At 36.2% G+C, this 16,471-nt stretch overlaps 1 protein-coding gene across 1 annotated transcript; it reads right to left on the reverse strand.

Moving 5' to 3' along the window:
• Positions 1–3,408: 3,408 nt before the first annotated feature.
• Positions 3,409–5,705, reverse strand: LOC122408894 (uncharacterized). The gene is made up of 2 exons (XM_043415988.1): positions 5,671–5,705; positions 3,409–5,510 (listed from the first exon to the last, which is right to left on the reverse strand). The coding sequence occupies exon 2, from the start codon at positions 5,028–5,030 to the stop codon at positions 3,435–3,437; it is 1,596 nt and encodes a 531-aa protein (XP_043271923.1). The 5' UTR covers positions 5,031–5,510; positions 5,671–5,705; the 3' UTR covers positions 3,409–3,434.
• Positions 5,706–16,471: the final 10,766 nt, after the last annotated feature.

The following is a 16,471-nucleotide window of genomic DNA, read 5'->3' on the forward strand; positions in this document are numbered from 1 at the left end:
AAAAGAAAGGAAAAGAGGAAAACAGATCAAATTCAAGACACAACAAATCCAACAGAATTGGCCATTTTTAAATGTCGCTTTTGCATTCGGAATCTAGACGTTTTCGTGTCATCCAAAACATGCCCCTGATGAAATATATTTCCAAAGTTTGCAAGTGGCCGCTGAGATCCAATTATCTACAGTTTGATAGTTGCAGATAAAAGGCACTCAGAAACATTTACTATGTCAGAACTCAAAGAAGCAAAAAAAACTGAGCGTACTTGATTCAACAGAGCAACGGAATTCAACGACGTTTAAGGTACCTGCATTGGTTTTGGAGAAAAAAAATTTCAGGAGAATTTAGAATTGAATTTAGAAATTTAAAAACTCACAATAGAATAGAAAAAGGAAAATTTAGATATTTAGAAAGGCTGAAGACGTTTGAGATGAATTTTTGAAATTACATGTTACGGTTGGAGTAAAAAATCTAAATCATTGGCACACATGCTGCGATACAAAAATATGAAAGTTTGAAGGTTTTCGCTCCATACCGCAGTAATACAAACCTCAATACTATTTGGAAACAAACACTTTAAAACTTGTTGAACTAAGTTCCATTACATATTACCATCGAGAAAAAAGAAGTTCGTGAAAAAAAAGTCATAACGGAAGTTACGTGCAGTACTAAAATTGATTATATCTATTCGAGGCCAAGTATTTATCAATAATTTGAAATATAATCTCCGGCGACAAATGGGTGTTGAGAATCCTCGTCGGGCTCAGAATGTTTCATCGAAATTACTTAAAAATAAATAGAAATAAAAAATCGTAGAACCTTTTTTTCGAATATTAAGAACGATATCAATCCATTTTTTTTAACCTGAACATATAAAAATCGTTAAAAATTCACATGAAAGTCATTCATTACTTCAAGAAGGTACAGACTTTAAAAAATCGATTCCCCTGCGATTTTCAGGATCCCCCGGTATTATTCACAACATTCAACTTCGATTGGATCGGTACAAATTATGTTCAAATACATCTTAACCGTACTTGTCCGGCCCATCACTTTTTATTCAAATTGCTCATTCGAAAAAAAAATCAGGGCTCTTCTATGATCACAAATATAATAAAATGGATGGAAATAAAAATAATATCTCCATGTAATTTGAACTTGATTGTTCTCGAGTTCGTATTGCAATAATAGCAATTTCCACATCTCATTTCCTTCAGTGAGCACATACCATTCGGTAGCAACCAACGAAAATGATAAATAATAAGTCGCATTAGAAGAAATTTTCGGACCTCCTCAGCCATGCAATGTTTTTTTTTCGATAGTCACGTACATATTTTGAGAAATATCACGAGTCGAGTACGACAAGAGCGATTCCTGTAATTCGAAGGAAAATTATTTTCTCGGAAATTGCGGTTCTTTAATATTAACACATGGATTAACTTCGTTTTTGATTTTTTTTTGAGCAATTTGAATAAAAAGTGATGGGCCGGACAAGTACGTTTAAGACGTATTTGAACATAATTTGTACCGATCCAATCGAAGTTGAATGTTGTGAATAATACCGGGGGATCCTGAAAATCGCAGGGGAATCGATTTTTTAAAGTCTGTACCTTCTTGAAGTAACGAATGACTTTCATGTGAATTTTTAATAATTTTTATATGTTCAGGTTAAAAAAAATGGGTTGATATCGTTCTTATTATTCGAAAGAAAGGTTCTACGATTTTTTATTTGGATTAATTTTTTAGTAATTTCGATGAAACATTCTGAGCCCGACGAGGATTCTCAACACTCATTTGTCGCCGGAGATTGTATTTCAAATTATTGATAAATACTTGGCCTCGAATAGATATAATCAATTTTAGTACTGCACGTAACTTCCGTTATGACTTTTTTTTCACGAACTTCTTTTTTCTCGAAAATAATTATTATGAATGATTAGTGGCTCCTGTGCATAAAACGTTAATTTTTCAAGGAAAGTTTCCAATCTGTTCGATAAATATTCCAAATTATCAATAAAGACTTGGCCTCCAATTGATATCATCCACTTTTATACTGCATGAAACTTGGATAGTATATTTTTCAATTTGCTCAATATTTATGAATTTTTTTGAAAATTTTTTATTTGCCTTTATACAATTTTTTTCGATTGTTTCTTATTTCTGTTGAAATTTTTTGAACTTTTAAATTTTTCCTTTTTTACATCTATAGAGTTTTTTTCCTGGTTTTGAATATTTTTTCTATGTCATCCAGAAAAAAGGGACCATCAATGTACTTGTCCCAACCTTTTTTCCCTAGGGGGGAACTTTGGGGTTCATATCACGTTTTTTTTCTCGACTCCCTCGATTTCATTTTTATGGCTATAGAATTTAAATTTCAATTTTCATGTGTTATTTTGTTAGTATGTTTTTTAAGAATATTATTTTGTTAGTGCATTTTCAAAGATTTTAAACACGCACGATGATGATATGATACTGTGATCTCTCCCTGACACTTCGCCATACCCTATTTTAGAGGGTATTGGGTATGGGCATCGAGGTACGATTTCAGCACCATTTTTGGGGCATTCGATACCCAGTACCGGTACCTCTTCCGAGAGGCACCGGTATTTCTTTCAGCATCGTACGGGGAGGGTACCGGTGCCTCTTCAGAGAGGCACCGGTATTTCTTTCAGCCTCGTTCAAGGAGGGTTCCGGTGCCTCTTCAGAGAGGCACCGGTATTTCTTTCAGCCTCGTTCAAGGAGGGTATCGGTGCCTCTTCTGAGAGGCACCGGTATTTCTTTCAGCATCGTACGGGGAGGGTACCGGTGCCTCTTCAGAGAGGCACCAGTATTTCTTTCAGCATCGTTCAAGGAGGGTATCGGTGCCTCTTCAGAGATGCACCGGTATTTCTTTCAGCATCGTACGGGGAGGGTACCGGTGCCTCTTCAGAGAGGCACCGGTATTTCTTTCAGCATCGCTCAAGGAGGAAAGTTGAGTAAAATAAACGAGGATGCAGTAAGGTGGGGAAGTGTTTAACTCTCCAAGAGCAATTACATGTATTTTTTGCTCTTGGAGTGTGGAAAGAGGGGAAAAACAATTTTTTTTTTTTAGTACAAAAAACTGGATTATAAATATAATTATATGTCGCAGTAACTACAGAGAGCGGATAGAAAAATGTTTCGGAATAATCAATTAAACCGCGCAACCCTTGAAAACTGCAATTTTTCAATCCCTTCTCTGTTAATCACCGTATAACATTGTAGAAAAATTTCAATTTCTCAATGAAATATCGGCGATTTATGATGTATCACGGCTTATAATCTATTACAAGTTTGCAAGTAAATCGGCGCTTTTGCAAATATGTTATAAAAAATACTTAATAATCCACTTTTCTTTCGCAAGGTAAGGGCGTGACAACAATCGTTTCATGAAATCGGCTCGACGATAACTTTTATTGCATTAATCAGTCTCCCAAACGTTCGTCATTCTTACACCGTATGTAGCCTCGTTCGTTAAATTCATTATTATAGCCGGAGCCTTCAAATCGTCTTCGATAACAAATCCTCTTTGGTTCGAATGGTTCAGTACTTTTATGTGTCTAGTTTCTCCCAAGTTGCCAACAGTTTCATAAAATGTAACGAACATTCCATTGATCGCTTGCTCCTCGTGGTTAACAAATTTAACGAACGACAATATCTCGGCAAAATGATTCTCCTTCGTGTAAATGTTTTTGTTGGATTCTCGCGTATCATCTTGCTCGACGCTACCACAAGTGTACATATTTCCTTTTATTACACATTTTTTAAAAACGTTTATTCTGCCTCTGCACGTTAATCTAATTGAATTTAAGATACGACGCTCACAATCCGTTAGTTCTCTCGAAACGAACGTACCTAAACCCTCGAAATTTTCATGTTCATGTAAATTAAATTTGATGCGAAACGGCGCTTTCCTTCCATAGTTAAGAATGCTTATTATCTGGCTTCTCATTTCTTCCGCCATCGTTGGATCGTGAATGACGCACCGCATGAAATCGTTTAATAAGTATTTGTTCATAATTTGCAACGGTCGACCGGTTGGACTATTGACAGCTTCTGCAATTTTTCGATTGTAAGACTCGTAAATAAAAGCGCTGTTGCACCATATGGGGCCCCAATTTTCAACCGTGTCGCAAAGGTGTCGGAGAATATGTACATTATATGTCATATTCTCGCATCCGAAAATTGTTTGATATTCTGCAACAAACTGTTCTATCAAAATTTTGGCCCTGTCCATTTCTTCTCGATTTATTGAATCGCCATTTAAAATGTGGAGAGCTTCGGAGAGTTTGCAAAAGAGCGACAAATATTCGTTTCCGATTATTCCTGTCAAACAGGATACGGCGTAATATAGTATCCAATTACGCCATTCGGAAGCTTTCCACGTTTTATAGGTATTCATGCTTCTCGGTTTTCTGGCAATTCGGCTCGGCGTTCGTATTTTTTTCATTCGTTCGTCGATTAAACTTAAGATCGCTGGGCTTCCATGATACCAAACAAGCGTTGCTGCACTAAAAAAAATCAAATGAAACATTTGTTTCGCAACACCGAGATCAGCGTTGTGCATCGCGTCCACTACCATGGATTTTCGAAGGTGAAACATCGGAAGAGATTGCAAAATTGACGCTCCCTCAATACCAAACTTTGGTTCACGAGTTATCATCGCCGATCGCATATGCCTTCGCATTTCGATGTCAGTGCGGTATCTATAATTCCGAACGCGATATATTCTATTATTACTCGTTGGTAGTCTTTGCCCTTTTGCGTAACAAAATGTACATCCGAAAATGCCAAGAAAACTTCTCATATTTAAAATTTCGTATCTTGCCACCGAATCTACTACACAAGTAGTCGTTACGAATTTGGATGTGATGTTTTCTACACCGTCCGGCTTCCAAACGATACCAGTCTCATGAAAAAATCGTAATTCTTCGACGATCGGGGCTAAGAATGAATTTAATATTGGTTTCCTTTCGTCGACATAAATACCAGCTAATATAATGTATCTCTTTCGCATGTGCGGATGCAATTCATTTATCGTTAATAAAACCGGCCACGCGGTTTGCCGCGATGAATTCGCTACTTGAAGTCCATCCGTATTAATCGTAAACGAAAAATTGAATTCCGAATTTAAGAACCTGCCGGGAGCACTCAATTTTTTGTACAATTTACCGTCGTAGATATCTTCCAGCGCATCTTGATTTTTTTAACCCTATCGTAGCGATATCTGAGATGTCTTATAATGTTTGGTATCGATAGTATTCTTTTCAATTGTTGAGTCAAGTTGAGATTAATAAAAAACGAGGTATTTTTCAAAGGTTTGTTCGGACCCGAATCCCCGCAGATACAATCGATTGCTGGTATTTTTCCAACGCCTAATGGCTGCTGACACGTTTTACAATAAATGTTTCGCGTTTGGAAACTTTCTTCTTCCCTTCCGACATATTGCCATAAACTTTTTGTCGTTGTTGGTATACTGTTGGCATTCATTATGAAGCTAAAAATATTCAATAATACCAAAAGTGCTGCGAAACAAAATTTGAATCGCAATGCCGTTGCAATAATCAAAGTTACGATATCGCTCTCTCTTATATTCGGTCGTATTGTAACTATCTCATGAATACCAATACGCATCGCTACAAGATCATCATATTCACCGTTCTCATCGCCATCACCGCCGCCATCGTATCCGCCGCCGCCGCCGCCGCCGCCGCCGTCGTCGTCGTCGTCGTCGTCGTCGTCGTCGTCGTCGTCGTCGTCGTCGTCGTCGTCGTCGTCGTCGTCGTCGTCGTCGTCGTCGTCGTCGTCGTCGTCGTCGTCGTCGTCGTCGTCGAATTCGGATATTGTCATTTCATTCTCGTTTAGGTTTTCTACGCCGCTTGATTCATATGGATTCTCATTGCGTATGGTATCTGTGAATTTTTTTCAAACATCAGTTATATCAATTACATGAAGAACTTTCTCATGTTCATTTTCTTCATTTCTTCTTTAATTATTCGTCGATGCTAATTCAAACGTTGCTTTCTTATTGTAACGGTACTGACAACGTTTATGTTATGCCAATTTTATACTTGCCTCCAGTTGCAGTACTTGCGGCAGTTTGTTCTATGTATGAATTATTCTCGATAATCAAATTTCCGTCTTTGTCATTCCGACTCATTCCCAAAGGAGATTCCGCTTCGTTTAACGTCCTGTTCCTCGAGTTCGTTGTCAGACGTTGATTATTCTCATTCACCTGCAAATGTTTGGGAATACCGTTCACTTTTATTTCATTGACGGAAATATCAACATCATTTTTCAACCTATAAACGCAGCTGTTGTTCGCTATAATTTTCATAATTTTTTTTACTCTCGTCGCATGTTTTGTTGTTTTAAAGTTGATTCGCTTTCCTACATTTTTCATACCTGCGACAGTTCATATCGTGGCATTTCATCGGTGTTTATCATTGTTCCATCAACATTCGTTAATATCGATTGGGATACTTCCATTTGATTGAAATCGGTATTATTTCCTCTACTTATGTCATCCAGATCCTCATTCGTTCTGGAATCTGTAAAATTTTTGCAATAATGTTAAGTATCCTATTGATAACGAATCCTTTCATGATCTATTTCTTCGCCCTTCTTTTATTATTATTTGTCCTTCCAATCCTCTACGTCAACAGCAATATGCGCACACCACATAACGGAACCGTTAATATGCAATTGCACCTTATCGTCCAATATTTTGCGAACTATTGAATCGAACGAAGCGGTATGATCGCGACGTATGTGCAATTACGAAAAATTGAAATCAAAAACAAAAATTCAAAACACAGTTATGAAATTGAGCGTAATTATCTTAAAAGTCGAATATTTCATGTGAGATACACGTTGTTTGTGGACGTGAGCGCGCACGTTTTCGCCGATGCACGATCACAATACACTGTACCACCACAGAGTCACGATCAACGAATACTTTCAATCGCATCCACGGACGTAAAAACATTCCGGAACGTTTTACATCGCGGCCATTTTATCGTCGAAGCTGTTTCGTCGTTACTATATATATATATTGGCGGGCGGAAGTCAAATATGTTACTCGACAAACAGTGTTCGTAATGCGTGAATCGTATATCGGAATTCGACGTCGTTGAATACAAAAAAAAAAGATAAGCACTAAAACATTATAGCACTCTTTAAACTAGTTTCCAAAGCAAAAACAAAATATGTATTAATAATACGATTACTAAATTTTTCTATCGCGGGTATATAATAATCAATCCATCACTGCGCACGCGCTGGTTATCGAACCATACGTCATCTTATTATGTTCTCGTCATTTTACTTCATAGGTATCTAGGCCCTCTACGTTATCGGCCACGTGAGGCGATCTAAACACACTGCGGTTATGAATTGCTCATTTTCACCACCAGAGTTAGGGAACAGTGTATTCGAATGAAAGTGAGAGTATAACGGCGGATATGTGAATATTTCCAATAAAGTAAGTAAATAAAAACAGCTGCAAAAAGACGTAAGAAAATTTTTAAATGCGACGATTCTATGGGCGCCATTATATCACACAAGTTGAATGAATACTCGCGTCACCACGAAACGGTTGTAGTATACGAAGTAAAAATATAGGGACGGGGAATGCGAAAATGTAAAAATACTGGAGAACCGAAGTGTGCGTTCGGGACACCTCGGTGTTCGGGCGCTCTGAGCGTTATACGCGACGGGCGGAAAGTAGAAACGCACCCGCACATATGTACTCACGAGTCTTGGTTTCGAACACGGCCAGCATGCGCTAACGATGATGCGCGCGAATTCCGTTATGACACCTTGCGTCCTTATTGCGTCGGCGCAAATTGGAAGTATATATGTGAATCGTTGGAACGCAGAGTTTCGTGTTGTCGTTAAATCAAAATGGTAATTGTAAAAAGTGCGTGATTATAAACGTGAAGTGCCATTTTCGATGTTTCGAAACGTAATCTATACATCGCGGGATCATCGATTTCGAATATCGCGATGTATATGTATGTGCGCGAGTGTCACAGTAAACCGGTACGTTTTCAATGAAAAAATACATGTTACTGCCGCGAATAACCTCAATATGGTTCTTTGGAACTTTGTAAATATTTGTGCCATGTTTAACGGTGAAATTATGAGAAAAGTTCAACGAAATAAATCTGCGATAAAATGTAGGTCATAAGAAAGTGTACAATCGTACGAAAATCATGACACCGACGAAGAAAATGATCATAAGAGTAATTAAGCTTGACTGTTATTGTTGAAGAACGTGACGAGGAAAAGTTATAGCTGGAGAACTTCGCATTATGGGTGAACGAAGAATCTGTGGCAGGTGGAACACCATGAGGATATGCGATTAAGAAATATTAACCATGAACAAGAATTTCTATCCTGGGATAGACAGACAAAATAAATACATGTAAGAAGGGTTCAATCATTTCATGTCAAGAAAGTAAAAATCTGTTTCTTATCAACATAAGAATTTCAGGAATATTAACGGAACTGTAGTCTGAGGAAAATGCATTCAATGTGTGCATCGGAGGAGGAATACTAAAGCGATCATCGCACGATAGGTCAAGGATGGAGGAACATGGGAAGCGAATACTGGGAATCAAAACTGCCAACGAAACGAAACAATAAACCAAGCAAAAACTTCTAGCCATAAAAATGGACCACAGGAAGATAACGAAAACAGCGTCGTATAGCAGGGGTATGTTAAATTAAAATAAAAATATTTCGATGAAGCCAAATAACGCTGAAGTTTGCAACGTTGGAATCCAACGAAATGATGTAAAAAAACTCCTAATGATTCCACTAATTCTCCAATCTTGTTACCTGCCAAATTTGGAATTCGTAGTTTTTCAAGCTGCACCGATATTTCGTGAAATAAAAAATAATTGGTGGATTACAAATGTTTTTTCCTTCATTTCGTTGGACTCCAACGTTGCAAACTTCAGCGTCGTTAAAGCCAAACGCTTCTTCCGTCAACCTTCTTCTGTCATAATTTGAAAATATCGTCGTCATGGAAGAAACGATGAGAGGAGAAGATAATGCAGGTGTTAACGTAGATTAAAAATATCTGGTCATGGCGAATAAACACATTGAAGCAATATGAAAGAAATGAGAAAAGTTTCTCCTATCGAGTAATAAAATAGAAATGTGAAGAATTATTAAGGATTATAAAATTTCAAATAGACAGGCTTAATCATTGATCTTGACCAACAATGAAATCTCATCGAACAATATAACTACAATAAATGATGGTATCTAGCGAGGTTGAACTGTCTGTGAAATAGCAGCATTGCATAAAAACGTATTCTAGTATATAATGAAAAATTCACCGTAATTGGAGCCTCTCAATAATCGGCGAATGGATAATCGTTTTTCAATCTATTTTTCAGATATTTCAACGGAAATAAGGGCGGAACAAAGGCGTTCGAGGACGAGAACAGCAAAAAAATGGCAAAAACCGAACGGGCGAGAGAATAGAGAAGAAATCAGTAAGGACAAGACAAAAACGGGAACAACGAGCAACGAGATAAAGAGGACGATGACTAAATTTAAACGTCGCAAGAGGATTATTTTTCAAATGACAGGCAAGTTAAATTTACGAATACGTTACGGGGTTGAGTAACTGCTGAGTAACCGATGTTGTGCATTGCTAGTGGATTCGTGTTACAGCACATCTTATTGACATGTTAAAACTTAAAAACGATATTTTAGCGGAACCATCAGCTGATAGATGAAAATTTCCACGATGACACATCACCACTGGTATTTTTCAACGAATTATCTGCGTTTTACGACAGATTGTTTTGCAACAAGTCTCATTTTGTTCCTTAACTGGTCCTCTACGAACCGGCTATGTGTTTTTTCCAATTAAATCGTTTCACTATTGCAGCTAATTATTCGTTAAGCAAATAAACTTTTACATTGATAATTTCTGAAATCAACTCCGTTAGAAAATACAGATAATTCTTTGAAAAATACCTATGAAAGTCATGGGAATTTGCATTTATCAGTTAATGGTTTTCAAAACGATCGTTTTTAATATTTTTTCACGTTAATGAAATATGCCATGTATACAGTCCATTTTTTACGTTCTCTGAAATTACCAATAAACGGTAATCGGAGTATTTTGACGTAATCAATAATTATTTTTCATTTGGATTTCAGATTATTCATTGGAAAGAAAGCCGGATTCGAGGAGTTCGACGTCAAATGAAGCAGTGCAAAGCAGTTAAGATTTTTTTTATATCGCGTGTAACGGAAGCGGTCAATGCCGGACTTTCTACGTTTAAAAGACGCTGAAGTAACAATTCATTTTTTTATTATCGAATAAATAATGCAACTTTTGTAATGGCGCTCTCCTATTACGAATCAAGTTGAAAAAAAAAATTACGAAGGAACAATTCAAAATCCAGCACAAAGGTTTTTTCATGATGGTCGAACAATAAAAACATCTGAAAAACTCTCGCCTTCCGTGCAACCCTTGAAAACTATGTTTTTTACGAACGGCTATAGGACGAACCGGAGTGCTGAGATTTTATTGCTTATTATATCTCGCGTTAATGTTTATAGCGACTTGATTTGTCAAGGAGAGCGCGCTACGATGAAACAAAAATGTTAATTAGTTTTTAAGTTTTTTGTAATATTTAAAAAAATAAATTTTGTTGTATTCCCCTCTTTTCACACTCCGAGAGCAATAAATACATGTAATTGCTCTTGGAGGAGTTCAAAATTTTCCCACCTTACCGCATCCTCATTTATTTTGATCCCTAAACTTTCCTCCCTGTACGAGGCTGAAAGAAATACCGGTGCCTCTCTGAAGAGGCACCGATACCCTCCTTGAACGAGGCTGGAAAATAAAAATACCGGTGCCTCTCTGAAGAGGCACCGGTACCCTCCCTGTACGAGGTTGAAAGAAATACCGGTGCCTCTTCAGAGAGGCACCGGTACCCTCCCTGTACGATGCTGAAAGAAATACCGGTGCCTCTCGGAAGAGGCACCGGTACCCTCCCCGTACGATGCTGAAAGAAATACCGGTGCCTCTCTGAAGAGGCACCGGTACCCTCCCCGTACGAGGCTGAAAGAAATACCGGTGCCTCTCAGAAGAGGCACCGGTACCCTCCTTGAACGAGGCTGAAAAATAAAAATACCGGTGCCTCTCTGAAGAAGCATCGGTACCCTCCTGTACGACGCTGAAAGAAATACCGGTGCCTCTCTGAAAGGGCACCGGTACTGGGTATCGAATGCCCCAAAAATGGTGCTGAAATCGTACCTCGATACCGGGTATCGCGTTCTGTCAGGGCTTTTCCGCACCACCGCAGGGGTAGTTCCAGGCGCGTTTTTTTTTACGTCACGTTATGTCCATTAGGAACCCAAGAACATGAAGAAGTTCATGTTGGTGGCAGGAATATGATTTTCGGCTCTTAACGTCGGATTCCGAGAAAAAAAGACCGATTTTTCGTCAAAATTATACTGAAAATATTTCGTCACAGGTCTGTCAGTAGTAAGGCTATACTATAAAAATAATAAACGAAAAATTGAAAAGTTCAAAAAAATTCAACAAAAATAAAAAACAATCGAAAAAATTCTGTAAAGAAAAATAAAAAAATTTCAAAAAAATTAATAAATATTGAAGACATTGAAAAATGTACTATCCAAGTTACATGTAGTATAAAAATGTATGATATCAATTGGAGGCCAAGTTTTTATTGATAATTTGGAATATTTATCGAACAAATTGGAAACTTTAATGAAATTCATGATAATTATTTTCGCGAAAAAAGTTAATGAAAAAAAAGTCATAACGGAAGTTACGTGCAGTACTAAAATGTATTATATCAATTCGAAGTCAAGTATTTATCAGTTATTCGAAATATAATCTCCGGCGACAAATGAATGTTGAGAATCCTTGTCGGGCTCACAACGTTTTATCAAAATTACTAAAAAATGAATGGAAATAAAATCATTAAAAATTCACATGAAAGTCATTCGTTACTTCAAGTACTTCGGTACACACTTTAAAGAATCGATTCCCCTCCGACTTTCAGGATCCCCTGGTATTATTCACAACATTCAACTTCGATTGGATCGGTACAAATTATGTTCAAATACGTCTTAAACGTACTTGTCCGGCCCATCACTTTTTATTCAAATTGCTCATTCGAAAACAAATCAAAAACGAAGTTAATGCATGTGTTAATATTGGAACAGTAATTCCCGAGAAAATAATTTTCCTTCGAATCGCTCTTGTCTAAATGAAACGAAAATGAAAGATGAAGTTGATTAATCTATTTATATTATATGGAGTCATAATTCACAACAAAATCATTTTTCTCCAAATTCCAGGAATCCACGTGTCGTACTCGGCTAGTGATATTTATCAAAATGTGTACGTGACTATAGAAAAAAAAACATTGCATGGCTGAGTAGGTTCGAAAATTTCTAGTAATGCGCCTAATTATTTCTCATTTTCATTGGTTCTTACCGAATGGTATGTGTTCACTGAAGAAAATTAGAAGTGGATATTGCTATACGAACTTGCGAACAATCAAGTTCAAATTACTTGGAGATATTAATTTTATTTCTATCCACTTTATTATATTTGTCATTATAGAACAGCCCTGATTTGTTTTCGAATGAGCAATTTGAATAAAAAGTGATGGGCCGGACAAGTACGTTTAAGACGTATTTGAACATAATTTGTACCGATCCAATCGAAGTTGAATGTTGTGAATAATACCAGGGGATCCTGAAAGTCGGAGGGGAATCGATTCTTTAAAGTGTGTACCTTGTTGAAGTAACGAATGACTTTCATGTGAATTTTTAATGATTTTATTTCCATTAATTTTTTAGTAATTTTGATAAAACGTTGTGAGCCCGACAATGATTCTCAACGCTCATTTGTCGCCGGAGATTATATTTCGAATAACTGATAAATACTTGACTTCGAATTGATATAATACATTTTAGTACTGCACGTAACTTCCGTTATGACTTTTTTTTCATTAACTTTTTTCGTGAAAATAATTATCATGAATTTCATTAAAGTTTCCAATTTGTTCGATAAATATTCCAAATTATCAATAAAAACTTGGCCTCCAATTGATATCATACATTTTTATACTACATGTAACTTGGATAGTACATTTTTCAATGTCTTCAATATTTATTAATTTTTTTGAAATTTTTTTATTTTTCTTTACAGAATTTTTTCGATTGTTTTTTATTTTTGTTGAATTTTTTTGAACTTTTCAATTTTTCGTTTATTATTTTTATAGAATTTTTTTCCTGGTTCTAAATCTTTTTTCTATGTCATCCAGAAACAAGAGACCATCAATGTACTTGTCCCAACCTTTTTTTCCCTAGGGGAGAAGTTTATGGTTTGATATCACGCCTTTTTTCTCAAAAGTTCCTCATTTATGTTATGACGGTTATAGGATTTTAGTAAAAATTTCTATGAATTATTTGCTTAGTACATTTTTATAGATTCCATTCTCATACGAACATTTTCCCTAGGTATGATGTTCGGCTTATAAAGTTGGTTTCCACCATAAAAAACCAATTTTTCGTAAAAATTGTAGTGAAAATATTTCGTCACAAGTCTGCCCTTGAACGTTGGCGATTTTTTTCCTTATACTCTAATATGTTGTGCCTATTAGGAACTCAACAGCATGGAGGAATCCGGGATGAGGCCCGCGAAATGAATTTCGGTTTATAATGTTGGTTTCCACGTAAAAGACCAATTTTTCTTCAAAATTGTACTGAAAATATTTCGGCACTGGTTTGGTCTTGGACTTTGGTGATTCTTCTCCTTGTCTTCTAATATGTTTTGTCTATTGGGAATCCAAGAGCATGAAGAAATGCGTGTTGTGGGCCATAATATGATTTTCGGCTTATAACGTTGGTTTCCACGAAATAAGATCTATTTTTCGTTAAAATTGTACTGGAAATATTTCGTCACAGGTCTGTCTTTGGACTTTGGCGATTTTTTTCCTTGTACTCTAATATGTTTCATCTATTTGGAACCCAAGAGCATGGAGAAAAGTGTGTTGCGGGCCGAGATATGATTTTCGGCCTATGACGTTGGTTTCCATGAATAACAACAAATTTCTCGTCAACATTGTACAGAAAATATTCCGTCACAGGTCTGTCCATGGAGTTGGGCTTTTTTTTTCTTCTACTCTAATTTGCTATGCTTATTGGGAACCCAAGAGAATGGTAGAAAGCGGGTTGGAGGCCGAGATATGATTTTCGGCTTATAACGTTGGTTTCCACGAAAAAGAACCTATTTTTCGTCAAAATTGTACTAGAAATATTTGGGCATTGGTTTGTTCTTCCACATTGGTGATTTTCCCCCTTATCTTCTAATATGTTTTGTGTAATAGGAACACAAGAGAGTGAAGAAATGCGTCTCGTGGGCTGTAATATGATTTTCGGCTTATAACGTTGGTTTCCGCGACAAAAGTTCTATTTTTTGTCAAAATTGTACTGAAAATATTTCGTCACCTGTCTGTCCTTGGCCTTTGGCGATTTTTTCCAAGTCGTCATGCCAAGAAAGAACTGATGTAAAGATTTCCTTAATAGAACAAATTTTATTTATCCCTTTTCTTCAAAATTCAAATAGATCAAATTCAAGGCACGAAAAATCCAACAGATTTGCCCACTTTAAATGTCGCTTTTGCATTCTGAATCTAGAGATTTCATTTCATCCAAAACGTGCCCTCAATGAAATATATTTCCAAAGTTTGCAAGTGGCCGCTGAGGTCCAATTATCCACAGTTTGATAGTTGCTGAAAAAAAGTACCCGAAAACTTCTAACATTTATTATACCAGAACTCAAAGCAGCAAAAAAAACTAAGCGAATTTAATTCAACAAAGCAACAGAATTCAAAGACGTTTAAGGTACCTGCATTGGTTTTGGAGGAAAACCTATTCAGGACAATTCAGAAATTAATTTAGAAATTCGAAAACTCACAATGGATTAGAAAAAGGAAAATTGAAGTATCTAGAAAAGCGTAAGACTTTTGTGATGAATTTTCTAGATTACATGATACGGTTGGAGTAAATGATTTGAATGATTGGCACACACGCTGCAACACAGAAATATCAAAGTTTGGAAGTATTCGCTGTATATCAGTCATACAAACTTCAATACTATTTGAAAAGGAACACTTAAAAACTTGTCGAACCAAGTTCCATTTACATATTACCATAATCAAAGATAAGGGGTGATCCGTCGCATATATATTTATCCACAGAAATTTCAGAGTTCGCAGGTATCTGCTGCGGTTCAATGTATCTGCGCAATGAGCTTCGAAGACAGCAATTTCAAATCTATCCATAAATGAGCAACTGAAGACTTTTATAGTAAATTTTTTACTTCATATAGATGTTACAGTTAGAGTCAAAATGTAAAATGAATGGCACAGTATTTAAATTGTATAGTTTGCAGATTCTTGCAGTATTTTAATGATCCGAATCTACAGCATTATAATGAAAAGTTGTCAAAAGTCATGATGTTACATTAAAATGACATAGCGCACATTGCATTCAGCAATTCTGTAAGTTTCTGGGGATGTTGGTAGGCATCATATTTGATCGCATAAAAAACTGAGCAACAGTAGACTTATCGGAATGAATTTATTTTATAAGAATTCCATATTTGTAGTTTGCAAAGTGGAAATACTCAACATACATGTCATTGTATAAGTTTTGTTATCAAAATTTGTGTTTGCATACCGCATTCCTAAGATACGACTTTTCATATCATTAGCAAAAAAAGTATCCAAAGTCTTTCTGGAAAAGTTTCCAAATTTATCACTCGACAGACCTAATGGGAAAAGAATAACTACACACTATACCAAGACCAGATTTTTTTTTGAAAATCTAATTTACAAAATGTGCAATTCAAGATCATGGTTAGAAACCTCTCGAATCATATTACCACAATCATCATGAAGGAGTAGAAAATCATAGAACACATATTAGGGAACGAATTAATAATATGAATCGATCCGCTGCAAAACTGATGGCGTGAAAACAAGGATCGGAGAGGGCAGAGCCAAACTGAATATCAAGCAAAATATGGGGATGTTTAAAAATAATGACGACACAAGAAATAAATTAGAAAACATTTATTCAATTAAAGTTTCTAATATCATTCTAACAGTTGCGTGTATTTTTGTTCTATTTATTCGTATATATATAACCTATGTACACATGATATATAACCACGCCAGTGACGATATATTCGCACTAGACAATATTTCTCGTAATCTGGTTTAATTGAAGGATTATTTCAGTCAACACTTATTTCCAATCGAACGAAATAATGAAATCTTGAAAAGTTTCGTTGACATTGCATCGCGCATTTTTTATATTCTTTTTCACACACACATCACAGACTACATTTACGCGGCCGCTTTGATACCGGTTTAATAT

The sequence above is a fragment of the Venturia canescens genome, chromosome 4 (genome assembly GCF_019457755.1).
Source record: "Venturia canescens isolate UGA chromosome 4, ASM1945775v1, whole genome shotgun sequence".
Classification (NCBI taxonomy): Eukaryota; Metazoa; Arthropoda; class Insecta; order Hymenoptera; family Ichneumonidae; genus Venturia; species Venturia canescens.